The following is a 24,892-nucleotide window of genomic DNA, read 5'->3' as shown; positions in this document are numbered from 1 at the left end:
TAAGTGGAAATATCTTTAAGTAGACCACTGTAAATTGGGGACCATCTGTAGTTTACTTGCAGTTTAAGAATCCAACAAGGAATTCTGTAATTTGTTGCTCACATGAATGCAAGTTCATTGGAACATGCAGTATCACAGTACTGTCTACAGACTGTTGTCCCCTTAGAACATGTCCATGGTTTTTAAAACAATTGCTGTTTCTAAAAAAAGTACAATTGAGGAAGCACCTTTTGTTACCAATTTTGCAATCTGCCACATTTGTTTTCTTCTTAGATTGGAAGGAAACTAAGCCTCACATTTTACTGACCTTAGGAATTATCTCATTATTTTGTTGTGTTTTCTTGATGCAGAATACCATCCTCAAGGACTGTCCATGAGGGTCTGAAGAATCAGGAGCTGAGCTCCACAGACTCAGGTATAAGTGCATGCAATCTTAGGGAAAAGACAACCTTTAGCTTCTTTTAATGGACGATATCTAAAAATAACTTATTAAACAATACCTTTGATTTATGGGATGTAGCTTTATAGAGGGGTCTCTTAATTGTGATTTTAAAGAGTTATAATTGTCTAAGATATATTTAGTTTAATAATTATCTTTAGGCTGGTATTTCTGTCCATTATAAATGGACATTATAATATTTTAGCCATTATTTACTGATCACTTGTCAGTGTTAAAGGCTCTGGAGGTCAATATATCATCCCTGAGTTTAAATAAAGAAACTTAGGCTTTTCAGATCGTGCTCTTTGTTTAAACTGGGTGGTTGAGAGGTAGATATTTATTCTTCTTTAAAACCTTTTTATGATATACACACTTTGTGTATATATTTTGCAATTAAAAAAAAAAACAAACAAACACTGAAAAACAGATTGTTCCAGAGGCAATGCCTGATAAATTAGACAAGGATCCTTGCTGGAGGCCCAAGCCTTTTGACCAGGGCTCCTTGGAACTACTCTTGACACCACTTTGCTGGTTGTATAATGCTTAGCATCTTGGCTCTGTGTGTTTTAGCACAGATTAGGCATTTGGGTGGTATTTAGTAAATGCCTAGAAAAGAAAGGAAACCAAAGCTCAAAGAGGTCACACAGCTTACAGTAGAAGGGTCAGAAATGGAACTCAAATTGTTCTCAAGTTCAAAACCTGCACTTTTGTCTCTTCTACCCACTGCCTTTTCATAACATCATTTATACATAGAGGATCAGGGCTGCATGACTCCTTATTTTTGACATGTTACTGACCATTCTAATGCCTACTAAAACTAAAGAAGTAAGACATTAATATCTCATGTGACCACAGCCAAAATGTGTTTGCTTTGGGTTTTGTCATATGTCAAGTTACCTTGGAAACAGAGCCTGAGACTCTGATATTTGCATGCAGGAGTTTCATTGGGGAGTGCTTTTTGAAACACTCCTGGGAAGGGTAAAAGATGCAGGACTGGGCAGAGGGAGAAGTTGAGTCACAGTGCAGTTGTAACAGAAGTCTCTTCCAGTCCCGCAGGGAGCCTTGGAGCTGGTATAGCCACTGAGTGTCCCTCAGTGGTGTGTCCCTAGAGGTGTGGTGGCCACACCCTTGTACTCCCTCCTTGGTCAGTTATTGGAAGTGAGCTGCTTCTCCCTCCCCACCTCACAAAGGGTGGGACCTTGGGCAAGGTAGCTCTCTCCTACTGAGGGACAGTTCTGGACTGAGAGATATTCCAGGATAGACTCACAACTAAGAGCTGTAAACTCCCAACATTCCCAGCAGCAGGGAGCATCCCCTGAGGGGATCTGGGTGACAGAGTTCAAATGGAGAAGTGGGCACCGACATGCTGACCACTGTGCTAAGACTGGGTTCTTAATTAGAGAATGAACACTATGTACTTCAGGGTGCTATCAACACTGGGCAGTGTACATGCTCGTTTCCTTTTGATTAACAGGGCAGTGTCCATCAGAAGAGCTTTCTTTGCTTTATATGAAAATGGAAAATGTTTTAGTGTCCTTGAATTTTTTTACATTTAGTAGCTGAATTGCCAACTACTCATATGAGGGAATTAAAAAAACCTTATATTGGAGTACAGTATTCATACAGAAAAATAGTTGAAGAGAAGGGTCTCTAGGCCTAGTTATACCCCGTAATACCTAAAGAATTTAGAGATGTGGTCACAGAATGCTTTTATCCCTCTGAGGAATCGCAGTGATGGGTGGGCTCCCACATCACCAAATGCTACCAGCATACTAGTTTGGTAGTTTTAAGGGGACAAACTGTAGTTCTGGGTAATATTCACCATCATTGTCTAGAAATATTCTAGAATCGATTATTGAGTCGTTGATCTTCAGGAATCATCATGAGTTCTTGAAGTAAATCCTCCACTTCCTGTAGTGATAGAAGCGTGGGGCTCTGGAACAATGTTGCATTAACCAGGAGTTAATCTGCAGTAAGGATGTTGTTGATCTCGGCAGAGTGATAGCTCTATAATAGACTTGTTGTAAGTATAAGGTATTTCACACTCAGACAGTATGTTAAACTCCAAAATAAGTTAAGTCCTGACTTTATGTAATGGTGGATATGCTGGGTTTTTCCTTCAGTAATTCAGCTTTGGAAACATAGGGTAGAAAACTATTCTGTTCTGAATATTTGTTTCTCTTCATTTCTCAGTTATGATTAATGGAAAATATTGCTGTCCAAAGATATACTTCAACCACCGTTGCTTCTCAGGGCCATATCTTAACAAAGGAAGGATCGCTGAGCTGCCTCAATGTGTGGGACCCGGGAATTGTGTCCTGGTCCTCAGAGAGGTAAGGTTCCCGCCTGGAGTAGAAGAATTTAAGAACTTTTACAGCAGTCTGGTAGACTCATTCAGACAAGGATCAGCGTGCCGTAGGTGTGACAACTCTAGGTTTTATCAAAAGTGACTCACTTTTCTCATGTATTGGACAGTGAACTAGGCACATAATTATTTTTGCTCCATAGGAAACATTCACCTAAGCAGTTCTTCACGTGGCAGGTTCACCTCTGTCAGTGTAGAAAGGTCTTCTGTCAGAGGCCACGTGAGGACCATGCAGGAGTGAACATGAGAGTAGTCTAAGCCTGAGAGGCTGTGTGGTATTAACCTGGGACCGTGATAGAACTACATACACATCTGCTGGACTTGAGCTTCCCAGGCAGGGTGCTGCACTGTGGGTAAGAGATGGGAGGGTTCCAAACCTATCAGCCCTTAGGGTGGTGAGGCTGTGCCTGGGGAGGCCGGAGCTTCTGTGTGTACCATGACTAGGAAAGGATTTGGAAGCAAATGCTAGAGTAATTTTAAATTTGTGGTGCCTGTTTCTTCCTGACCATAATGTTTAGAATATTTAAGAGGGTCTCATTACTGTCTTATTTGCAACTTTGGTCAACTGTCATATCTTCAGTATTATTATTTTGTTAACGTTTGTCAATTAATATGACTAGAATTAATCACGTAGGTGACATTCTAGGGAATAGCAAGGTTCTAATCATCTGCTTTTCTCCTCCCCAACCCATATTTCTGCTTTAAAAATGGAGCACAGGTCCTCACTTTACTGATCAATGCAGCCTATAAACCCAGTCGTGTCCTTCGGGAGCTGCAGCTGGACAAAGACTCTGTGTGGCATGGATGTGGGGAAGTCCTCAAGGCCAAGTGAGTAGGCTCCCCTGCCCTTTATTCTTTTTTTTTTTTTTTTGGCTGCATTAGGGGTCTTTGTTGCTGCATGCGGGCTTTCTCTAGTTGTGGCTAGCAGGAGCTACTTTTTGTTGCAGTGCGTGGGCTTTGCATCATGGTGGCTTCTCTTGTTGCAGAGCACAGGCTCTAGGCGCACAGGCTTCAGTAGTTGTGGCTTGTGGCCTCAGTAGTTGTGGCTCGCGGGCTCCAGAGCGCAGGCTCAGTAGTTGTGGCGCACAGGCTTAGTTGCTCCGAGGCCTATGGGATCTTCCTGGACCAGGGCTTGAACCTGTGTCCCCTGCATTGGCAGGCAGATTCTTAACCACTGTGCCACCAGGGAAGCCCCCCCTGCCCTTTATTCTTAATCATGCTTAACAGGTCACAGAATTGATTCTTCCATGGATAATATTAGGGTACTTACGTTCCCTTGGGCAGGGCTTCTTCAACTATTTGTGGTAAAGGACCAGGTTTGTTTTCTTTTTTAAGTTGCTATCCTATTATACTTTTATAAAATATGGTAAAAATGAGTTACAAAAATATGAAATTCAAAAGACATACAATGCAGGAACAGCTTTTTTGTTACTAGATTTAAGAGCTATAAAATTACTTCTGCAAGTTACTGTGAAAGTTTATAAAACATTTGCTCTTGTTTTCTGACCTCATCTTGTCATGGATGGGTAACAGTTGGCAGGTTATATTGGTCCGTGGACCATACTCGTGGAACCACTACCGTAGGGTCAAGGAAGACTTAATGAAAGTCACTGTTTTTTTAGTGGTTGGTGTAGAAGTTATTTGAAAACCTTAAACATAGGAACAAAAAGCGGGGACCTTACTTTGCTAATTTAAAAAGTCAGCTTTTAGTTGTCATAGCTTACTAGATTATAAATTTAAGTACAATATAAATTCCTCATTGTTTTCAGAGTCCTCAAACTGTAAAGGACATAGAATATTCTAAGAAGCAAAAATATTTTTCAGGTCTGTTAATATACTTGATTTTTCTCTGTAATCACTAGCCCAATAAACTTGGTATCTGATGTCTTCCAATGGCAGATACAAAGGAAAGAGTTACCGAGCTACTGTCGAGATAGTGAAAACAGCAGATCGGGTGACTGAATTCTGCCGGCAAACCTGTATCAAACTGGAGTGCTGTCCTAATCTCTTTGGTCCACGGATGGTTCTGGATAAGTGTTCAGAGAACTGCTCTGTACTTACAAAGACTAAATATAGTGAGTCAAGTTTTTTAAATTTGTTAACTGTAGCAGCTGACCATATCTCATATCCTAGAAGGTTTTTATTTTGCAGACATTCAGATATAGCAGAGGTATGCAAACTTTTTCTATAAAGGGCCAGATAATAATATTTTAGGCTACGGGTCATAGGATCTCTTTTGCATATTCTTTTTGTTTTGTTTTAATTTTTTTAAAGAACACTTTTAAAAATGTAAATACTATTTTTAGCTTGTGGGCCATACCAAAACAGGCCATGGGTCACATTTGGCCTACAGGCCCTAGTTTGCCAACCTTTATGTACAGAGTGTATATAAATTAACTGTTGCACCTAATAGGATATGGAATCTGTTTATACAGTCTGCATGTATTTATTACGGGTCCACTGTGTGCTGCCACTGTTCTAGCACTGGGATACAAATGTAAAGAAAAAAATTCCTTTCCTCACTGAGTTTACATCTTAATGTGGGAGATAGATAATAAACAAGTGAACAAATAGAGGGAAGTACTATGGAGAAAAATGAAGCAAAATAAGCAAAGTAGGAGAGTGAGGAAGGCTAGCAGGTGGGGTGCTGTTCATACAGGTGGCCAAGGAAGTGAAGGAAGCAGGAGAGCTAGCTGTGCAGACATTGGGGTGAGAGTGCTGGGCAGGAGGCAGGAGTATGTCATAACAACACCTGCTGCCTCTCATTGCTTGTCTTCTCTTTTGTGAAACGGCAAAAAAAAAAAGGCATTCAGAATGAAATGTTTAATTTGGAGTCTTGTCAAGGCATTGTTACCCAAACACAAAATTCTGATCCTACTTTTCCTTAAATCCTTAAATCCCACAAGCCCTGATGTCACTTAGGAGAATTAATACAGAGGTGGATTTTACCTTGTTAAACTTGAAGATTTCTTTTAGGGGGTCTCTAATTTTGGGCCTCTTAAACTTTATCATGTGTGCAAATTCTGAGGATCTTGTTGAAATAGAGGTTCTGGTTCATCATGCCATGGGTATCTGGGGCCTAAGTGTCTGCATTTCCAACAAGTTCCCAGATGCTGGTGATGCTGCTGATCCAAGGTCCATATTTAGCGTGACAAGTTTTCTAATTAGTATATGAATCACAAAATCATATGAGAGTATCTAACCTAGTTTCTACTTACATTTATTGGATTATAAACTCCTTAAGAGCAGAGTTTGTCTAACTTATTATTATTGTGTCAGATTCAGCACTTAGTTTAGTAAATTGCAGTGGTTATTAGTGGCCAAGTGAAATGTACTGTTCATATAAGCACATGTATAAGTACACCAATTTGAGCCTTTGGATGTATGTGGATTATGTTATGCTTTTTGTCTTGAATTTATTTTTCACAATGATACAATTGAAATTAGCCTAGATTTTAGGACTCTTTATAATTTTTCCCAATTAGTAATTTGAATGATATCAAATGGATTTATATCCTTTAGTATTCATTTTTTGCAAAAAATTACATTATATTTTGATATTACTTCAATATGTAACTCAGAGCTAAACTACGTATATTTCATTTTTGGAATTGTCTCTGTATTCTAAAATTTATATGAAAATACAAAGGACGTAAAATAGTCAAAACAATCCTGAAAAAGAAGAGTAAAGTTGGAGGGCTTACTCTATCTGACTTCAAGTCTTACCATAAACTATAGTAATCAAAAGTGGGGTATTGATGAAAGAATAGTCAAATAGAGTGATGGGACAGAATAGAGGGTCCAGAAATAGAGACAAACTTATGTAGTTAAAGAATTTTCAACAAAAATGATAAATTTAATGGGAAAGGAATTTCTTTCAACAAATGGCACTGGTACAATTGGATATCCAGATCGAAAATGCAAAAACAGAGCTCCTTGGCTCCACCTCACTATATACAAAAGTTTATTCAAGGTAATTAATCATAGACCTAATGTAAAAGCTAAACTATAAAGCTTCTAGAAGAAAACAAAAGAGGTATCCTGAAGATCTTGAGCTAGGCAAAGGTTGCTTAGAGAGGACACAGAATTCACTAACCTGAAGGAAAAACTAATACATTAAACATTACCAAAATTAAAACTTTTGCTCTCTTAATAATACTATTTATAAAAAGGAAAAGACATTCCACAGTCTGGAGAAAATATCCTGTTTATTTGTTTGTTTTGGCATCCCTGAGGGCGCACAGGTGAGGAGATATTCTTAATCCATATATCCAACAAAGAACTTGTCTCCAGAATATATTAAAAACTCTCACAACTCAATAAAAAGAGGAGTTTTGAAACTAGAGAAAGCTGGTAGTTGTACAACATTGTGACTACACTAATACCACTAAATTGTACATTTTTATATGTTTAGTTGTTTGTTATGTGACTTTTACCTCAATTTAAAAATAAGTAAATAAAAAGAGAAACAAAATGATCTGGTATTCGATAGTGGTGATGGCTGCACAACAGTGTATTCATTCATAGTCTGTGTCTAAAGACTGCTGAATGTGTACAAATGACGGATTTTATGTTATGTGAATTATATCTCAGTAAAAAATTAAATAAACAGAGAAAACCATTTTAAAAAGTGAATAAAAGACTTGAATAAACGCTTCACCAAAAAAAGATGCGCACATGGCCAATAAGTAAATGAAAATGTGCTCAGTAGCATTAGTTGTCAGGGAAGTGCAGATTTAAACTACGATAAGAAATTACTGTATATCCACTAGATTGGCTAAAATGAAAATTACTGACAATCCCACATGTTGGCAGAGGTGTACAGAGCAGCTACATCTCTCGTACATTGCTGGTGGAGTGTAAAATTATATAACCCTTTTGGAAAACTGTTAGCAGTCTCTTTAAAGGTAATCATATGTCTACCATATGATCCAACAATTCCATTCCTAGGTATTTACCCAAGGAAGATGAAAACATTGCCCACTAAAAGCCTTGTACAAGAATGTTCACTACAACTTAATAATTGCCAAAATCTGGAAACAACCAGGGGCCCATCAGCAGGAGAATAGATAAACCGGTATATTCATACAATGGAATGCTCTTCATCAATATGAAGAAATGAATTACTCATACACACAACATAGATGAAACCCAAAAACATTATGCTGGGACTTCCCTGGTGGTGCAGTGGTTAAGACGCCAATCCGCCTGCCAGTGCAGGGGATGCGGTTTGATCCCTGATCTGGGAGGATCCCACATGCCGCAGAGCAACTAAGCCCATGCGCCACAACTACTGACCCTGCGCTCTAGAGCCCGCATGCCACAACTACTGAGCCTGCATGCCCTAGGGCCCGCGCGCCGCAACTACTGAAGCCCGCGTGCTCTAGGGCCCGTGTGCCATAACTACTGAGCCCACGTGCTGCAACTACTGAAGCCTGTGCTCCTAGAGCCCGTGCTCCACAGCAAGAGAAGCCACCGCAATGAGAAGCCCGTGCAACTAAGAGTAATCCCCGCTCACCACAACTAGAGGAAGTCCACGTGCAGCAACGAAGACCCAATGCAGCCAAAGATAAAAAAAAAAGGGCTTCCCTGGTGATGCAGTGGTTGAGAGTCCGCCTGCCAATGCAGGGGACACGGGTTCGTGCCCCGGTCCGGGAGGGTCCCGCGTGCCGTGGACCGGCTGGGCCCGTGAGCCATGGCCAGTGAGCCTGCGCGTCTGGAGCCTGTGCTCCGCAACGGGAGAGGCCACAGCAGTGAGAGGCCCACGTACCGCAGAAAAAAAAAAAAAAAGTTAAAATTAAATAAAAAAGAAACACTTAAAAAAAATTATACTGAGTGAAAGAAAACTTGTTGGAAAAAGTATTTACTGAATGATTCCTTAGATGAGGCAAAACTAGTCTATAGTGATGGAAATTAGAATAGTGATTACTTCTGGTGAGGGGGACTAACTAGGAAGTGACCCTGGAAACTTTCTAGGTTAATGGAGATATTCTGTATCTTGTTAGGGGGAGGATTATTCAGGTTTATGCATTTGTCAGTTACTAATCAAACTGTATATTCAGAATCTATAGTCAAGATTATTCCATTGTATGGAATTTAACCTTAATCAAATACACTGTACCCATGTTGTGCTATGCTAGTGGAATCTCTTGTGGTTTGAGGTACACAAAAATAATGAAGCTACTTCATTTTTCTTTGTCATTCACATTTAGCACACTACTATGGAAAGAAGAAAAATAAAAGAATTGGGAGGCCACCTGGTGGGCATAGTAACTTAGCATGTGCCCTGAAAAAAGCGAGTAAGAGGAGAAAGAGGCGAAAAAATGTTTTTGTTCATAAGAAGAAACGCTCCTCTGCATCTGTTGATAATACCCCAGCGGGCTCTCCCCAGGTACGAGATCTATGATGTACCTGTAATGTCTAGAAGCCAAGAGATCCCTGGTTTACAATACAGACAGAAGGAATACCTGCAGATCTTTCTATTCGGATCTCCGGCCAATGGAAGATGGTCTCGTGGTCCAGGAACTGATTTGTCCTGAATTTCAATGAGACTTCTCTCCTTGTCCTCTAGGGAAGTGGAGGTGAAGATGAGGATGACCCAGATGAAGGGGATGATGATTCCCTAAGTGAGGGCAGTACATCTGAGCAACAGGATGAGCTACAGGAAGAGTCAGAAATGTCAGAAAAAAAATCATGCTCCTCCTCTCCCACCCAAAGTGAGATATCCACATCACTGCCTCCAGACAGACAGAGAAGAAAAAGAGAGCTTCGCACTTTTTCATTTTCTGATGATGAGAATAAACCTCCTTCACCAAAGGTACCCGTTTTAAAACTACAGTCTTTTTTCCTCTCTTGACAATTTCCCTCTAGAATCTAACCGTTAATGATGTTGGTGTTACACTTATTTCACTATGGCTTCAGTTGAATTTCCTGGGTCTTTTTAAAAAACATCCCAAATTCAGTGATTTACTTGCATTTCAAGGATTATTTGGAGATCAACTACTTATCAGGAGGAAAGTCTCTCTCAGAATGGCTGCTTGTTTTAAGTAAAAAAAAGTTTCATTGGTAGTTTATTAGTAACTTGTCATTTAGTTTAGGGAAAGTTGCCTTTTGATATTTTTCATAATATATATGGTTTTGTAGTAATAAATTATCTTTTTGGTTCTGATTAAACCATTTTGTTTGGTAGATTCATACATGCGTATTAACACATACATGCATTATAAGAATGGCAGTTAAGTTAGTGTTTTAAAACTGGATTGCTTTTTAAATATAGTCTGTGAACAGAAGTGGTTAAAAACGATTTCTCCTGATAATTTAGTTAAGCCTTCTCTTATTGGAAATACCAGCCCATCTAACTTCTGCACCCTCCAGAGAGTGACCTGAAATAAACCAAGGAACAAGTGGAAGATTTTAAAACTATTCTTCTCTGTTAAATTGTCCAAATTATTTGTGCTGAAACTTTGAGATGAATTCTTGTCTGTTAATATTTCTTATTATAAAAGACAAACATTTCCTGATTAGCTAGTGTGTATGGACCTTTGCCATCCTTGCTGGGAGAAATCATGTCCTAAAACCACTTTAAATCCTGCCTTAACGGGTTATGACTTTATGTAGAGACTTTCTTAGAATGAAGTAGCTCTAACACCATTTGGTTTGCTTTTGTTGTGGGGAATGAAGGAAATAAGGATTGAAGTTTCTGAAAGGCTTCACCTGGACAGTAACCCCCTGAAGTGGAGTGTGGCGGATGTTGTGCGGTTCATCAGATCCACCGACTGTGCTCCGCTAGCAAGAATATTCCTAGACCAGGTAATCACAAAGACCTTGAGGTTCTAGTAATGTACCTCTTTAGCAGAGGTCTGTGGAGGTAATAGCAATTTATTTACAAGTCTAAGGAAAAATATTTCTATCCAAAAAAAAAAATTATTTCCCTTCTCTGGAGTAGAACTATGATAAAAAGTTACTTATCTGACTGCCTCCATAGTTGAAGCAGATTATTATTGCATTCTCATTTTTCCTAAGAGTTTGTTTCCATCCCCTATTAAATAGCTTAAAATTATGCATGCTATACTTAATTATCCTCCTCTTTTCCAAAATAACGATCTGCTTGTTTTAAAAAATAATTAACATCTATAATGTGTTAGGCTCTAACAGAAATAGTCTGTGGCCTTAAATATTGAAATAAATTTTGTTTTGATAATTGAGGAGATTCAAAACTGAACATCTTTGAAAAGCTGGTCAGGCTTTTATGAATGTTACAGAGTAGGAAAACATTGCAGTTTATAGGTAATATTTTCTTTCAGATTTAGAAAGAGTCCTCTAAAAAGATATTTCTTCTGGCACATTTAGTTGCCGGTTACTGTTAGGCTAGTTAATTTACTGGATTTCTGCAGAGCAGAATGGATTCTTACCCTTGGTAAAACTTTTATTACACATTCTGTTTTTTTAAAATTTATTTGGCTGTGTTGGGTCTTAGTTGCGGCATGCAGGCTTCTGTCTAGTTGCGGCACACGGGCTCTCTAGTTGTGACAGACAGGCTCAGTAGTTGTGGCACACGGGCTGCAGAGCGTGTGGGCTCAGTAGTCGCAGTGCCTAGGCTTAGTTGCCCCACAGCATGTGAGATCTTAGTTCCCCGACCAGGGATTGAACCCACATCCCCTTCCTTGGAAGGCAGATTCTTAACCACTGGACTACCAGGGAAGTCCCCTTTATTACTAATTCTGAAGATTGATTAGTATGGAGGACTATGAGAGGCATTTAAAAGGAAGTGTGTGATACTTATTTAAAGGGAAAAAGTGATGAAAGGAAAAGCACAGGGACTTTTGATTTTGACAAAGCGAAGTGAACCAGGGCTGTAATGGTCGAGCTGCCACTCATATGCACATCACAGACGATTTGTATTTTATGCTTTAACAGGAAATTGATGGGCAGGCCCTGTTGCTCCTTACCCTTCCCACCGTTCAAGAGTGCATGGACTTAAAACTGGGCCCTGCCATCAAACTTTGCCATCACATAGAGAGGATCAAGTTTGCTTTTTATGAACAGTTTGCCAACTGAGAAGGACAACCAAAGTGAGCTGTATCTTTGAAGCACAAATGCAGCAAATCCTTCGCCCTGCTCTACAAGTGGAGCTGAAATAGTCCTGGGGCTCTGGGCCCTGCAGGTGTCGGCTTGCTCTCTTTGCACTTTCAGGGAAGGAGGACCCACACTGAGTAAGCAAAAACTGCACAGAAGTGGCTCTCCTGCCAGTGAAAATGTGGGCATCTCTTGTTCAGCAGATTGCAGTTTAAAAAAAATAAAGGTTGTGAAGAAAAGACTCCTATAGAAGAATAAGCATTTCCACTGGTGTGGCCTGAAAACGAAGAATAATCTAGGTTGCTGGAAAGCACCCTTTTGGTTTTCTTTTTGTTCTTTCTGTTCCTTCCCATTGTAGATTGAACTTTGTTCTCTGCTTTCTCTTTCTTGGAAAGAGAGAACATAGCTTTAAGTCAGCACTGATATGGGACTGTGCCTAAGGCACATCAGTGCTTCATTGTCATTGTGTTTTTTAAGCTTTTTTAAATTAAAACAGTTCATTTTGGGGATGATTATGTGGCTCTAGGGTTTTGAATGTACAGTCACACTTTGATCCATTTTAAAATCTATTCTTAGGAGTTCCTTTGTTTACTACCTCTGTTGATAATTGAGCTTATAGCCATGTATGAGGTTGTTTTAATGATACCATTTTTAAGCTACATGAACACTAAAACTATGACAGAGTTGGAGGGAAAAAAAACACTTTGCTTTCTTAAAAATAATATGTGGCACTTAACACCAATTCCTTAACTGACTGATCTAAGAACTCTACTGTCATTGTTTTGCATCTTGACCCAGGTTGGGCTGCCTGTTTCAAGTAGTTCAAAGATTGTTGCTATTTCAGTTGAATTGCTTTCTCCCTGTTAGTTCTCAGAGGGATTTCAGAGGCTTTTATTTTGTGTTTACTTTTCTCTATAGTTGTTTGTCTTTCATTTTGAGAGTCCTTACTTTGGGTAAAAATCAGTAGGTGTTCCCTGGACCCACAGTAAAGCCCATTTCCCCATCTTTCTCGGTGTCTCCAGGCAGATAGTGTAGAAGCACAACAGAGAAAATAAGTTTTAGGAGGGGTGATGCAGAGCATGGCATTTCCGTCACAGTATGTCCTCAGTGGCTGGATAAAGATTGAGAGATGGTTAAGGATTCTAGAAACGTCTTTGCCTAGTCACGTTTACTCTTTCTTTGGTTAAACCTTTAAATTGAATGTATTCTACGGTCAATTCCCACTCAACAACTCAAGTTTCCTTTTAGGTGTTTCTTTTGACCCAGCTCAAGTTGGTATTAAACAGGCAAATTTTCACTTATGATTGCACTGTTAGCTATTATAGAATAATAGCGTTTGCTGTACTGTTCCAACCATGTGGAATGAGGAAAGATACATAGGTTGCTTCCTTTAAATGGTTTGCTTTGCTGAGTGTGTGTGTGTGTGTGTGTGTGTGTGTGTGTGTGTGTGTGTTTTAAATATCCTAGTTACCTGCAAATATATAACCTAATCATTCCTCTTCAAGATTTGAAAATGTTTTAAAACTACAAACTGGGTAAATTCTAAACAGCTATACAAATATAAGGTAATTTTATTACAAATTTAAACTGATTGTGATTTTTTCCTTTTCTTCCCCCGCTGCCCCACGTGTTTTTATGGACCTTGGCAAACATTTGTAATCTGAATCTTCTCTTCATTGGATAATTTATGAACCACCTTAACTCAGGCCCTCCAACCAAACCATATATTAAAGCATCAACTCTTTGCTTAGGCTACTACCAGATACACCTGGAAAGACGCTTCATTTAAGTAGAAGTTAATATGTTTGAACTTATCGGAGATATAGTTTTTAAAGTTTTGATTCATTCTATGCCCCTGGAAGAGAAGCATATATATGATGCTTGGGAACAGTTAGCATTAAGTAGATAGAGTTTCGGCGGGAGGGGGGTGGGGGTGGGGGTGGGGGAGGCGGGTATCTTGCATAATAAAATTTCCTGAGAGCTCAGCAGTCAAGGCACTAAGGCAAAGAGTTCCTTGAAGAAGATCAATGAAACAAAAAAAGTCTGGAACTAATTAACATTGTTGTCTTATTTAGGAAAATGAGATTTTCTATAAGAGAGAATTTACCAAATGCAACAGTGAATATGTTATATTGTCTCTCTCTTGACTTCTTCAGAAACCATAGAATTTAAAACACCTCCCTTCACAGGTGAGGGGGCAAAGCCCCTGCAAGATGAAACACACGGCCCTAAGTAGTAGTCTCTGATCAGGTAGAGTCGGGCCCCAGCCAGCTTGTCTATTTATGCCATGATTATTCAAGCTCAGCTTTCTCCCAGAGAGAAGCTGACTCTAAATTAGACAAGTAAGTAGGGTTTCCTACTTACTATTCCTACCTACTTCCTATTTTTTGCATTCTCATACCAAGATAATAGTTTATCAGGCAACTACATTAAAGAAGTATTATATACCCCCCGTCCCTATCCCTGGCTGTCACAGGAGAGAGGATAATTGTTTGGGAATTTGGCACGGGGCTTTTTTTTTTATTTTTTAAGTATAAAATTTAGACTCCATTTGCCTCATAATGTGGCTGGGGCTGGACTGGCCAGCAGTGACAGTCTGATTGTCGTGATTCTAAAACATATATTAAGCCTGATAACAGCTCACCATGTTGGGGTAAAATGTTTGTTATGTTGCAACAGGTATATGAACTTTGGTTTTTAAAGATACCAACCTCTTAAATCTGTGCGAGGTACATTATGAGGGACTGCATTTGTCTAAATTTCACCTTCAGCTGGCTCCATAGCCTCCCTAAGGTCAGTAAGTTTTCCAGGATCCATTTTTGATCCTGAATTGACAAGCTTGGAAACAGGTGAATGGATTGTATCATGCTCCTGGACCTTGAAGTTGACTGACCAATATAAGCCTATTATTGTAGTGTTGGTGTGTTAGGGAAACCTTTTACTGCATGCGAAGATTTGCTGTGACATTTTGACTATATTTTGTGGGCTTCTGGGGACTGTGCTGTTTTCATTTGTAAACCACCTCCATTCCTCTCCGTTGAAGCAGAACTGTGGTGGCTAATGCAGGAAATGCATTAATGGGAGCTTTCGTCCTATCTGCCTTTCTTTAGCGTTGTAGGTGGCTCCCAGCATCTACATTATAGATATAAGAGGTCAGGGAAGGATAGTTACCAACCTCTGGAAGGGATGGGCTTCTTCGGTAAATATTTATTGAATTACGATAGAGGCAGTCATAGAAAACCAGTTCAGAACTTGACCTTTATATGCTCCTTCTCCTGGAAGTAAAATTTTTCTCACTGTGAGAGAGAGGGCATTGGACCAAAGCTTCCTGAGGACTTGAATACATTTTACTTGTTCTCTTGTACAAATTCAGTCACTAATACCATAACTGAATACAGAGTAAAAGCTTTAGGAGGCCTCAGGTTGGATAGTACTCAGAACCATCCCCTCCCCCAAGCCAGAAAGTATTTCTGGGGCACACACAGAACATCAGGGAACTGTAGGTAAGATTTAACTAAATGGGGACATTGGGAAAACTATCATAGGCACTTCTGTTTACTTGGTGCCTATCACCAAAGACATTTATTTAAGACACCATGTGCTGGTTTGATTGATGCCCACAGATACTCTGAGAGAGCTGTTAGGAGCATAGCCTCGGCAGTGGAAACACACACTAAGTTTGAACTTTGGTCCTGTATATTGGAGATGTTTGTGTGTGTGTGTGTGTGTGTGTGTGTGTGTGTGTGTGTGTGTGTGTGTGTGTGTGTGTGTGTGTGTGTGTGTGTGTGTGTGTGTGTGTGTGTGTGTGTGTGTGTGTGTGTGTGTGTGTGTGTGTGTGTGTGTAAGTAAATTCAAAAGTGTTCCGTGTTATCAGTTGGCCTTTTGAAGATGAAGGAGAAGGGAGCACTAGCAAATGGAGTATAAGTCTCAGTAGGGACTGGGTACCCCCTTTAAAAATTTGAATGTCTTTGGTCTTGGGTCCACCCAAAGTAACCATGTGTCATGGTCATGGTGCTGGCTCGGAAACCCTGTAGGACAGAGCCTCCTGCAAAACCAAAAAGAAATCAATCACTTTCATGCACGTATAACTCTTCCTTGATTTTATTCACTTTACAATGTTTTGCTAGTGAATTTTGATGATTCCCTCCCATTGTGTCAGGATGTATATGCTTTGGAAATTTGAATTTATCTAAATAAGTCACCTATGGACTTGGAGTTTTGGCAGGAGAGTTCTAAACTCCAAGCCCAGTCCAAATGGATCTGGTTCCAAGCCTGCTCACCTGGGATCTCCTCTGTACTTGTACCAGATTTGACAGGTAGTTCTGTTTCTGAGGGCAGCCTTAGGGGTGAAGGTGGTGGGCCATAAGTGCACTGGAGATCGATTTTCTTCGTTCTAGGGTTTCAGAAGTCTTAGATTTTTGCAAGAACCAGCAGAACCAGGAGTGGGGGTTGGAGGAATGGAGAAGTAGGCCTAAAACTCCATTCCTTTATGTCTTTTCTGACCTGACACACCATTTGGGTCTGTTCTGGTGCCGTGGCCTATCGCAAAGGACTGTCTTAAAGGGAAACAAGCCACAGCCTTGCCGGACATGTCTTTAACTCCAGCAGTAATGGAGTTAAAGCTGTGGGAGGCAAGGGTCTCCGACTATTTCTGGAGGCAAAGGATGACACTGGCTAGTGACATGAAGCTACCATTGCTAATAGGTGTGCCTGTTCTCAGGATGCATGGGAACTCAGTCCTGCGGGTTTCTACGTGTTTTCGTTTATCTAACTGCATGCCTAACTTGGCAGAGTGGATGTGAGCGTGAGCAAATAGTGTTGAACGGATGAAGGTAGGCTCTTGGGGCAAATCAAGTCACAAAGCAGATGACTGAGGGAGGTTACAAAGTTTAGACAAAATTAAAACTTATCTCCTTTTGCAAGAAGTCTCTAGGGAAGTGTACTTTGAATGTTTCTCTTGAGATTTTTAAGTGCTCATTTTTTTTCTCTTCCGGTTTTTTTTTTTTTTTTTTTTTGCTGTTGACTATTCTCTGAAGACAATCAGAGGCCTGCCAGTGTGGGACTCCTGGCTGGTTCCAGCACTGTCCTTAGGCCCTTTTCTAATACTAACTCATTGGAACTGATGCACTTTAATGTATGTTGTCCTTTTTTTTTTTTTTTTAAGCTGCTTGTTTGGAACAAAATGAAATGCATATTGCGTTGTATCCTTCCTGCTTACTGTTTTTCTCTTAATTTTAAAAGTTATGCATTGAGGATAAAGTATACTTAAGGAGAAATATGCACAAGAATACCTATTAAAATAACTCCCATCAAGTTTGATGGTATAACTTCAAGGGATTAAAAAATAACTATTTTGGATGAATATTTTGCGTGGGTTTTTTTTTTTTTTGGTTTGTAAATAAGAGTGTATATAAACGTGTGGTATGTTATGACAGTTTTAAGTGGTCGTGAGAAAATTAAAACAGGTCTTAAGGTATATTTAACTTCCTTTGACAGCAAAGAAGGCATCTTGACCAGAGTAAATCCTTCAAAACTGTTTCCAGTGGGACCTCAGAGAATCATCTCTGAATGGAGGAGAAAGTTCCTTCCTGCTTCAATAAAATTAAACTTTCCAGAATTCTCCCCCCATCCTTCTGTCTGATCCTTTCCCCTCTGGATCTGGGTACTTTTTAATTGCCGTTCAGAAAAGGTAGGAAGAGCAGAACTTCCCATAGTGAGCTTGCTCCCGGCACCGAGGACTCTGCCCCGATCGCTGAAGACTGCTTCTTGTTCTTTACATTTGCCTTGGCACAGCAGCGACAGGCCTTAGGGTTCCTCCACATCTGGATGTGCAGAGCACTGCTTTGTCAAAAAAATTCATTTTTCAGCTCTGTGTGCAATTTTCCTTGAGCTGTGTCTTCAAGCAATTAATAATCTCCTTATGCCCAACTACAATCTCTTCGGCTTTAAGGACACATCCTATTGTTTGGTTCTCTCTAAACGTGGACTGTAACTGTTGAGCATACATACCCATAAGGGACCTTCTTAGACTTAAGACGGTAATGCAATTTTTCCTTACCTGTTTATTTTCTTAACCTGATTTTCTGTATTTTCCCATGGTCAATACTTGTGGAGAGTTTTTAATTTTATAAATTAAAAATCAATTTAATTTAAAAAGCATTTTGTTGCATGCTCTCTGTGCCAGGCACTATGTTGGATTCAAGGCTGAGAGAAAATCAGTTCCTGCCCTCAGGAGGCTTACACTCAGCTGGGAGAGAGAGGTGTGTACAGCCGTCTAATTTAGCAGTCTGAAAAGTTCTAGTGGAGCAGCACACACAAGGTAATGTGGATGCACAGTGGGGACAGGGGTGTCAGGCAGGCCTTCAAGCATGAGTAGCAGTTCATGGAGCAGGGAAAAGGGAACAGTATTCCATGCAGCTAGAATGCCATGTAAAGGAACAGAGGTGTGGAAGTGCATTGTAAGAGAAGGGATGGAGAATTGGCTCTAGGGAGCCAGTAGCATTTGTGTTCCCCAGATAATCAAGTTAATATTCCTGTTAACCAAGAAAGCTTTTGGATATCATTGAACCTTTTATGTAATTGGAATTTCTTGACAGCTATCTTTAGGGGAACTTTCCCTAGGTTTGGTATTTATTGTTCAACAAGTGTACCCCAGTGTCTACTAGAATAATACTGTGTGTACACTGGCATTAAGTGGATGCAGTCCTGGTCAGGGACCTGAGAGCACCAACAAGAGGTGTCGGGAGAAAAGCCAGAGGCAGCTCAGAGGGTAGGTGACAGAATGGGGACTAAAGGCCCTAGTAGAGGAAGGGAGCAGGTTCTGAGGAGTCAGAAAGGGTTGAGTGGGAATAAATGTGAGTGTGTGTGGAGGGAGGCCCTGGAGACTGACAAATACCAACAACCTGATTTTCTTTTATGAATCACATTCAGAATGAACAAGATGGGGTTACATCCACGTGATTACAGCATGTACCCTGTATATTTTTAAATGAAGGCAGTTGGATTGAAATGACCATTTAAATTACGTTTATGGGAGGAAAAGTCGATTTGGGGCCTGAATGATGAATCTAAGACAAGCCTTTGGCCAGGATACTGGTACTAACAAGGAAAGTACAAGGACACCGAAGGTCTGGGTTGGAAAGAATATGCTTGTTTGCGGAGTCAGATTGTTTTCCTCCACGACCTGCCTCAGAATAATCCAGCCTGCTTGCCGAAAATGCAGATTGTTGGCCACCGTCTCAGAACAACTGAATCGGAATCTGGGGGTGGAATCCAGAAGTATTTTTTCATAAATTCTTCAGGGGGTTATCTTAGAGGGAAAAAAAAAATTTCGTCACAGATCTTCCCTGCTCCTGCCCTCCCGACCTGGAGCTCGGAGTCCGGGCTTGGGCTCTCAATCCGTTTTGCGCAGCCCAGCTCACCTGGTCTGTCCTACCTGTGGTCAGGATCCAAAACACCGCTCCCTCTCCGGCCGGAGCCCCGCCCCTGGTGGGGGGGAGAGTAGGAGCGGCCAAGGCCCGCCCCCACGCCGCGCCTGGCCAATCAGGCGCTGCGGTCTCAGACGTCGCGTTACGCGCGGCGCCGAGTCGGCCGCGGGGCGGAGATACCGGCGCCCGTCTCGGACTCCGGGCTCTGGGCTCGGTGGCGAGGGCCCCGCAGGTAGCGAGGCCGGGCGGGCGGCCGGGCGGCGGCGCCCAGCGCCCCTCGCCAGGCCCGCCATGCAGGGTCCTGCCGGGAACTCGAGCCATTCACTGCCGGGTGGGCCGCCTTCCACCGTAGCGTCCGGCGCGGGCCGCTGCGAGAGCGGTGCGCTCATGCACAGTTTCGGCATCTTCCTGCAGGGGCTGCTCGGCGTCGTGGCCTTCAGCACGTTGATGCGTGAGTCCGGGACCCCCGCCCTCCTGAAGCCCTGCGCCGCGAGCCTCGGGCCCACCGGCCTCGGGGACCCTCCTGCCTGAGGAGTTCAGGCCTTGGGGACACGGGCCCTTTGGCGAAGGTGTCTTCCTCCCGCGAGCCCAGGCTGGGCATTCCCAGACGAGGGGGAGCTTTGGCCCCGACCCAGGGTCCTGGGTCCCTCGCCTTATCGCGGCAGCTTCTTGTCAGGGGTCACCCCTAGTACTCTTCTCCCACCCGCGCACACCTCTCTTCTGAGATGCCCCCCTGCAACCGTGTCATCGCAAATTAAAGCTACCCTACTTAACAGCCTACGGCCATGACCCCCGGAAGGCATATTCTTTTCTGCCCCCTTTTAAAGGCTCTTCTTAGCCTCCCCTTCGCCCCCAGTCTGATACTGAGCTTTTTTCTTCACCTTCACTTCAGGATTTACTATATCCCGTTCGCATATAAATTCTGCCACCTTGCAATACCTGGCTTATTAGGCCGTGCATTCCGTTCCCAGGACTTCTTCCCCCGGCCCCGGCCCTTCACCCTCAGCTTAATTTTCTGTTTTGGTTGGAGCCGGACCCACCCAGAGTGCCTTCTTCCCCGCATCTCCTTTTTCCTCTCCTTTTCCTGAACAGGCTCACCTGTTCCATCTCTGCCCCAACCGTTCCTAATTAAGTTGCATCTCAAGTCTCCCCTGGCTGTTCCCTTTCCCAGCCCACTTTTGTTTATATTTCAGGTATCCTTCCTTTCCATGAGACTTGGGCAACTTAGGAGCTTAGTGGAGAAGCAGACTCAGAGGGTCTGAGGAGGTCTTAGAATTCCTGTGCTAAGTCATCAGGGGCCCTTCCTTGAGAGCTTCATAATGGGGAAGAAAGCCCCAGATAGCCCTTCTGGAAAACCAGAAGTTCCAACGTGTTGTCATGTGTGCCACGTGTTGAGGGGTTATGTTTTCTTAGTGTACATCCTTCCTTTTATTAAAGTGACAAGAGACCTAGTAGCTCTGTGATTGCATTTCGGGGAAAGGAAGAGTTATAACTATTTTGACAGAGGTGTTATTTCCAAAATGACTTGTTCTCAAAATTTCCCCACTGTGCTCACGTGGGCAGAATGGGAAGTTCCTGCAGAAGGTATGCTCCTTGGCATCTGGGAAGGATCCTGCAGCTGTGTGTGTGCGTCTTGTAGGGTCCAGTTACTGGAGTTGCAGCTTTGCTTGTTTATGATGTGTGGCTTATTTGGGTGAATTCTCCCAGGCTTTAGGGAACCTTGAAGAGGCTATTCTTGGACACCACTTTTTTTCTGGTTGCCTGGCCTTCGTAAGTCTTGCAACAAGTCCCAGACTGTATATGTTTGCTACTTTTTCTCTCCTTTTTAGTCTCTACTTGCCTTGCTGTTTTCCCTGCTGAACAAATACCCACTTGTTCCCACAGTAATAATTTGTGATGACTTAGCGAAAATCAGCTTCTGACTTGGGTGCATGAACTGTATGTCTGTATGTTCGAGACATTGTGCGTGGGTCTGCACTCCCCTCCCCACGTTTCTCTCCTCCAGCTGGCCTTCCTTTCTCCCTAAAGGAACTCCAGGCTTAGGTTTTATGTTGTTCCCTGACCTAAGATTTCTTAGCATAGCCCTGGCTATTTTCATGGGTTTGATTGGTGCTGATGGCCCCACTAATTCCCTGGGATTTGATACTTGTGATTCAGAGAGGGAAATGTGATTATGACAGGCGGAGTTGCTCACAGCTGAGAAGTGTGCTGGGTTGAATGTGTTCAGAGTGATGGTGCTGGCCCTGCGAGTCTTCAGGGACACAGTCACTTCTTAATCTTCACTGTGAGCACAAGTGCAAATCCCGCCGTGGTTGGTATATTCCGTATGCAAAGGTGGAACTAGGAAGTGGTTTCTTGCTCAGTGTAAGGCTAGATGTGGAGGGAGCTTGTGGCATTGGGTAGTAGGTCCTGGGACAGTGATGAGTAGGGGTGATGGGGGGAAGAGTTGGAAAGGCTAGAGCCGTGTCTGCCCTGAATACAGGCATGGACATGGATCGAGAGCCCTATTCTCCCACCTAGAAGCAGACACCAGCCCAAGGGGAGTCCCACTGATCGAGACCCAGTCAGGGAAGTACCTTTCTTCTCTTTAACTTCTTGGTTCTATTAAAATAGAACTGTGGGGCTTTTCCATTTTGCAGGGCTGGGAAGAGGAGGAAATCTCTTAGGAACTGCTTTACATTTTGAAATGGACTTTATTGGGGAAAACGAAAGGGAGTGGAGGTGGTCTCAAGGAATTGCTCCTGCAAGCTGCTTGGCTGTCTTCCTGGTCACAGTGCCTGTTCCTCAGTCTGGCAGAGCTGCTGTCAGGAGTGCCAGGCTCCCATGAAAAGACTGCTCACCTTGCAGCCCTTGAGGGAGGTCTGGGTTCGTTAAGATGAGGCCACTCCATCCTTTGTCAATTCCATCATTGGTTTCTTCAAGCATATTTTTTCTCTCTCCCTCTCTTTTTTTTTTTTAATTGACTATGCTGCGTGGCATGCGGGATCTTAGTTCCCTGACCAGGGGTCGAACCCGTGCCCCCCTGCAGTGGAAGCACGGAGTCTCATCCACTGGACCACCAGGGAAGTTCCCAAGCACATTTTAAATACCAGTCATCTCTCCTGAGCAGTTGAAACTAACAGTCCCTCTCCTCTTTGGAGTCACAGTCTTTTCCGTTCCAGTGCTTTCCTCCTCCAGGGCAGTGGGCTCGGACACTTCTGACAACTCCTCGGTTCTTGGGGCAGGCACTATTCCGTTTTCCTGTTGGACCAGCTCTGTTGTATAGGATGGACCCATTTCTCTGCCAGACAGGCTGTGTGGTATTTTTCATCACTTCACATCCTGATTTCAGTGAATCCTCAGACCACTGTTTTTATGTTTCTTTTTCTACCCAGAAAATTACTTTTTCTCCATTTACAGGTTGCTGTGTTTTTTACCTAGAAGTAAGGGTTACCTGGAGGAAGACCCTCTTATATCTCAGGAGAGGATTTTGATTCTCACAGGGATTTCTCATCCTGGTGCTCGACTCACTGTGTGCGGATTTCCAGACGTCTCTGGCCAGGCAGTTGAGAGTTGGTGTGCCAGTTGATCTATATAGCTGATTCTTTAAGCTGCATAAACATACAAGCCGCCATCTGCTGGCATGTCCCAGTGTCAGCATCGCCTTGTTCAGGGGGTGAACTTTCCGGAGGCTTCGGCTAAGGTACCCTGTGTGTCCAAGGAAAGCCAAACAAACTCAGAGGCAAGCTTTTAAAGGGCCTTCCCCCTCTAGGTTTCCTGGAGTGTCACTGAAAGTCGTCGGGGGTCTGAGTAGAAGGAAATGCTTTAAACGAGGGACCTTTGTCATGCTCTTCCTGCCGAGCAGCTTGTTTTGGTGGCTTTATCTGTAGTGTGTGACTCAGTGAAGTCACAGCACAGCAGAGCTGAGCAGTCCTGGAGCTGCCCTGTGTGTTCCAGTACAGGGCAGTGGCCCAGCCATCAGCAAAAGGTCAGTATTGGCCAGTGTGTGTGTTGGCATTAGGGGTATATTTACTCTCAGGACCTGTAAATGCAAAGCAGACTCAAGCCTCCTTCACCATGCACCATCAGAGTCCTGGGCTGAAGTGTAGACAGGATTGGCTTTTTAACAAAACAAGCATTTTGAGAGCTTGGATAAATCTACCTGCCTATTTTCATGTTACAGATTTGGGGACTATCCAACTGAGAGAAGGTGTCATTGTTTTATGAGGACACTGATGGTGCTGAGAAATGATAGCATTTTTCCTGAGGCCCAAAGTAACATCACAGACTAGTCTACCCAGCTTTGAAATCTTTTTTTTTTTTTTTTTTTTTTTTGCAGTATGCGGGCCTCTCACTGTTGTAACCTCTCCCGTTGCAGAGCACAGGCTCCAGACACGCAGGCTCAGCGGCCATGGCTCACGGGCCCAGCCTCTCCGCGGCATGTGGGATCTTCCCAGACCAGGGCACGAACCCGTGTCCCCTGCATCGGCAGGCAGACTCTCAACCACTGCGCCACCAGGGAAGCCCCCCAGCTTTGAAATCTTAATCTCAAATGAGTCCCTGCTGTTCTGGCGCGTGGTGAACTGGCCTCCCTTTGTGTTCTGTACAGACATAGGCATGTTGGGACAACCTTTCCTGGGATCACCTGTCCCCACGCCATCCTAATTTTTATCTTAAAAAATGTCAAGTATACAGAAAAGATGAAAATAATGCAATGAATGCCTATCTGCCCTCCACCTCGATTCAGAAATTGTTCACCTTTTGCCACATTTACTTTATCTCTTTATACTTTTTTATTTTGGCTGACCCATTTGAAGGTAAGTTGCAACCAGCATCACACTTTATCCCTAAAAACTTCAGTTGAGTCTCCTAAGGATAAGAATAGTTGTCTACATAACCACAGTTTCTTTTTTTTTTTTTTTAATGAATTTATTTTTTATTTGTTATTTTTTGGCTATGTTGGGTCTTCGTTGCTGCGCGCGGGCTTTCTCTAGTTGTAGCGAGCGGGGGCTACTCCTCCTTGCGGTGCTCAGGCTTCTTGTTGCAGTGACTTCTCTTGTTGTGGAGCACGGGCTCTAGACATGTGGGCTTCAGTAGTTGTGGCTCGCGGGGTCTAGACGCGCAGGTTCAGTAGTTTTGGCACGTGGGCTTAGTTGTTCTGCGGCATGTGGGATCTTCCCGGACTAGGGCTGGAACCCGTGTCCCCTGCATTGGCAGGTGGACTGTTAACCATTGCACAACCAGGGAAGTCCCCATAACCACAGTTTCATGATCACACCTAAGAAAATGTATAACCCTGCAATATCACTTAATATCTAATATTCACACTTCCCCTAACATCACAGGTCTCTTATAGCTGGAGTTTTTTAAAAACTATGATCTAATCAAGGTCCACACTTTGCACCTGGTTATGTTTTTAAGTCACTTTCACCCTAAAAGAATCTCCCCTGCGCGCGTGCGCGCGCACACACACACGCATACACACACACACACACACACACACACACACACGAGTTTTTTTTGTTTTTTGTTGTTGTTTACTGACATTGCCTTTGGAAGAGTCCTGGCCAGTTGTTGTGGACGGTGCCCCACCTTCTGGAGTTGTCT

At 42.6% G+C, this 24,892-nt stretch overlaps 2 protein-coding genes across 2 annotated transcripts in view; both read left to right on the top strand.

Moving 5' to 3' along the window:
- The window catches only part of SFMBT1 (Scm like with four mbt domains 1), a 126,648-nt gene extending 114,205 nt beyond the window's left edge, over positions 1-12,443 (top strand). The window contains exons 14-21 of the mRNA XM_082663792.1: positions 351-415; positions 2,633-2,772; positions 3,523-3,632; positions 4,704-4,879; positions 9,017-9,195; positions 9,376-9,621; positions 10,485-10,613; positions 11,721-12,443. Of these exons, the coding sequence (XP_082519918.1) occupies positions 351-415; positions 2,633-2,772; positions 3,523-3,632; positions 4,704-4,879; positions 9,017-9,195; positions 9,376-9,621; positions 10,485-10,613; positions 11,721-11,861 (1,186 nt within the window). The 3' untranslated portion in view covers positions 11,862-12,443. The remainder of the gene's footprint in view (positions 1-350; positions 416-2,632; positions 2,773-3,522; positions 3,633-4,703; positions 4,880-9,016; positions 9,196-9,375; positions 9,622-10,484; positions 10,614-11,720) is intronic.
- A 7,154-nt stretch (positions 12,444-19,597) lies between these two features.
- Positions 19,598-24,892, top strand: part of LOC309828533 (store-operated calcium entry regulator STIMATE) — a gene marked incomplete at its 5' end in the record, with an annotated part of 59,358 nt that continues 54,063 nt past the window's right edge. The window contains one exon of the mRNA XM_082663908.1: positions 19,598-19,757. Coding sequence (XP_082520034.1) covers positions 19,598-19,757 — 160 coding nt within the window. The remainder of the gene's footprint in view (positions 19,758-24,892) is intronic.

Source organism: Grampus griseus, assembly GCF_964374135.1.
Source record: "Grampus griseus genome assembly, chromosome: 10".
Taxonomy (NCBI): Eukaryota; Metazoa; Chordata; class Mammalia; order Artiodactyla; family Delphinidae; genus Grampus; species Grampus griseus.
This window is presented reverse-complemented; position numbering and strand designations above follow the sequence as displayed.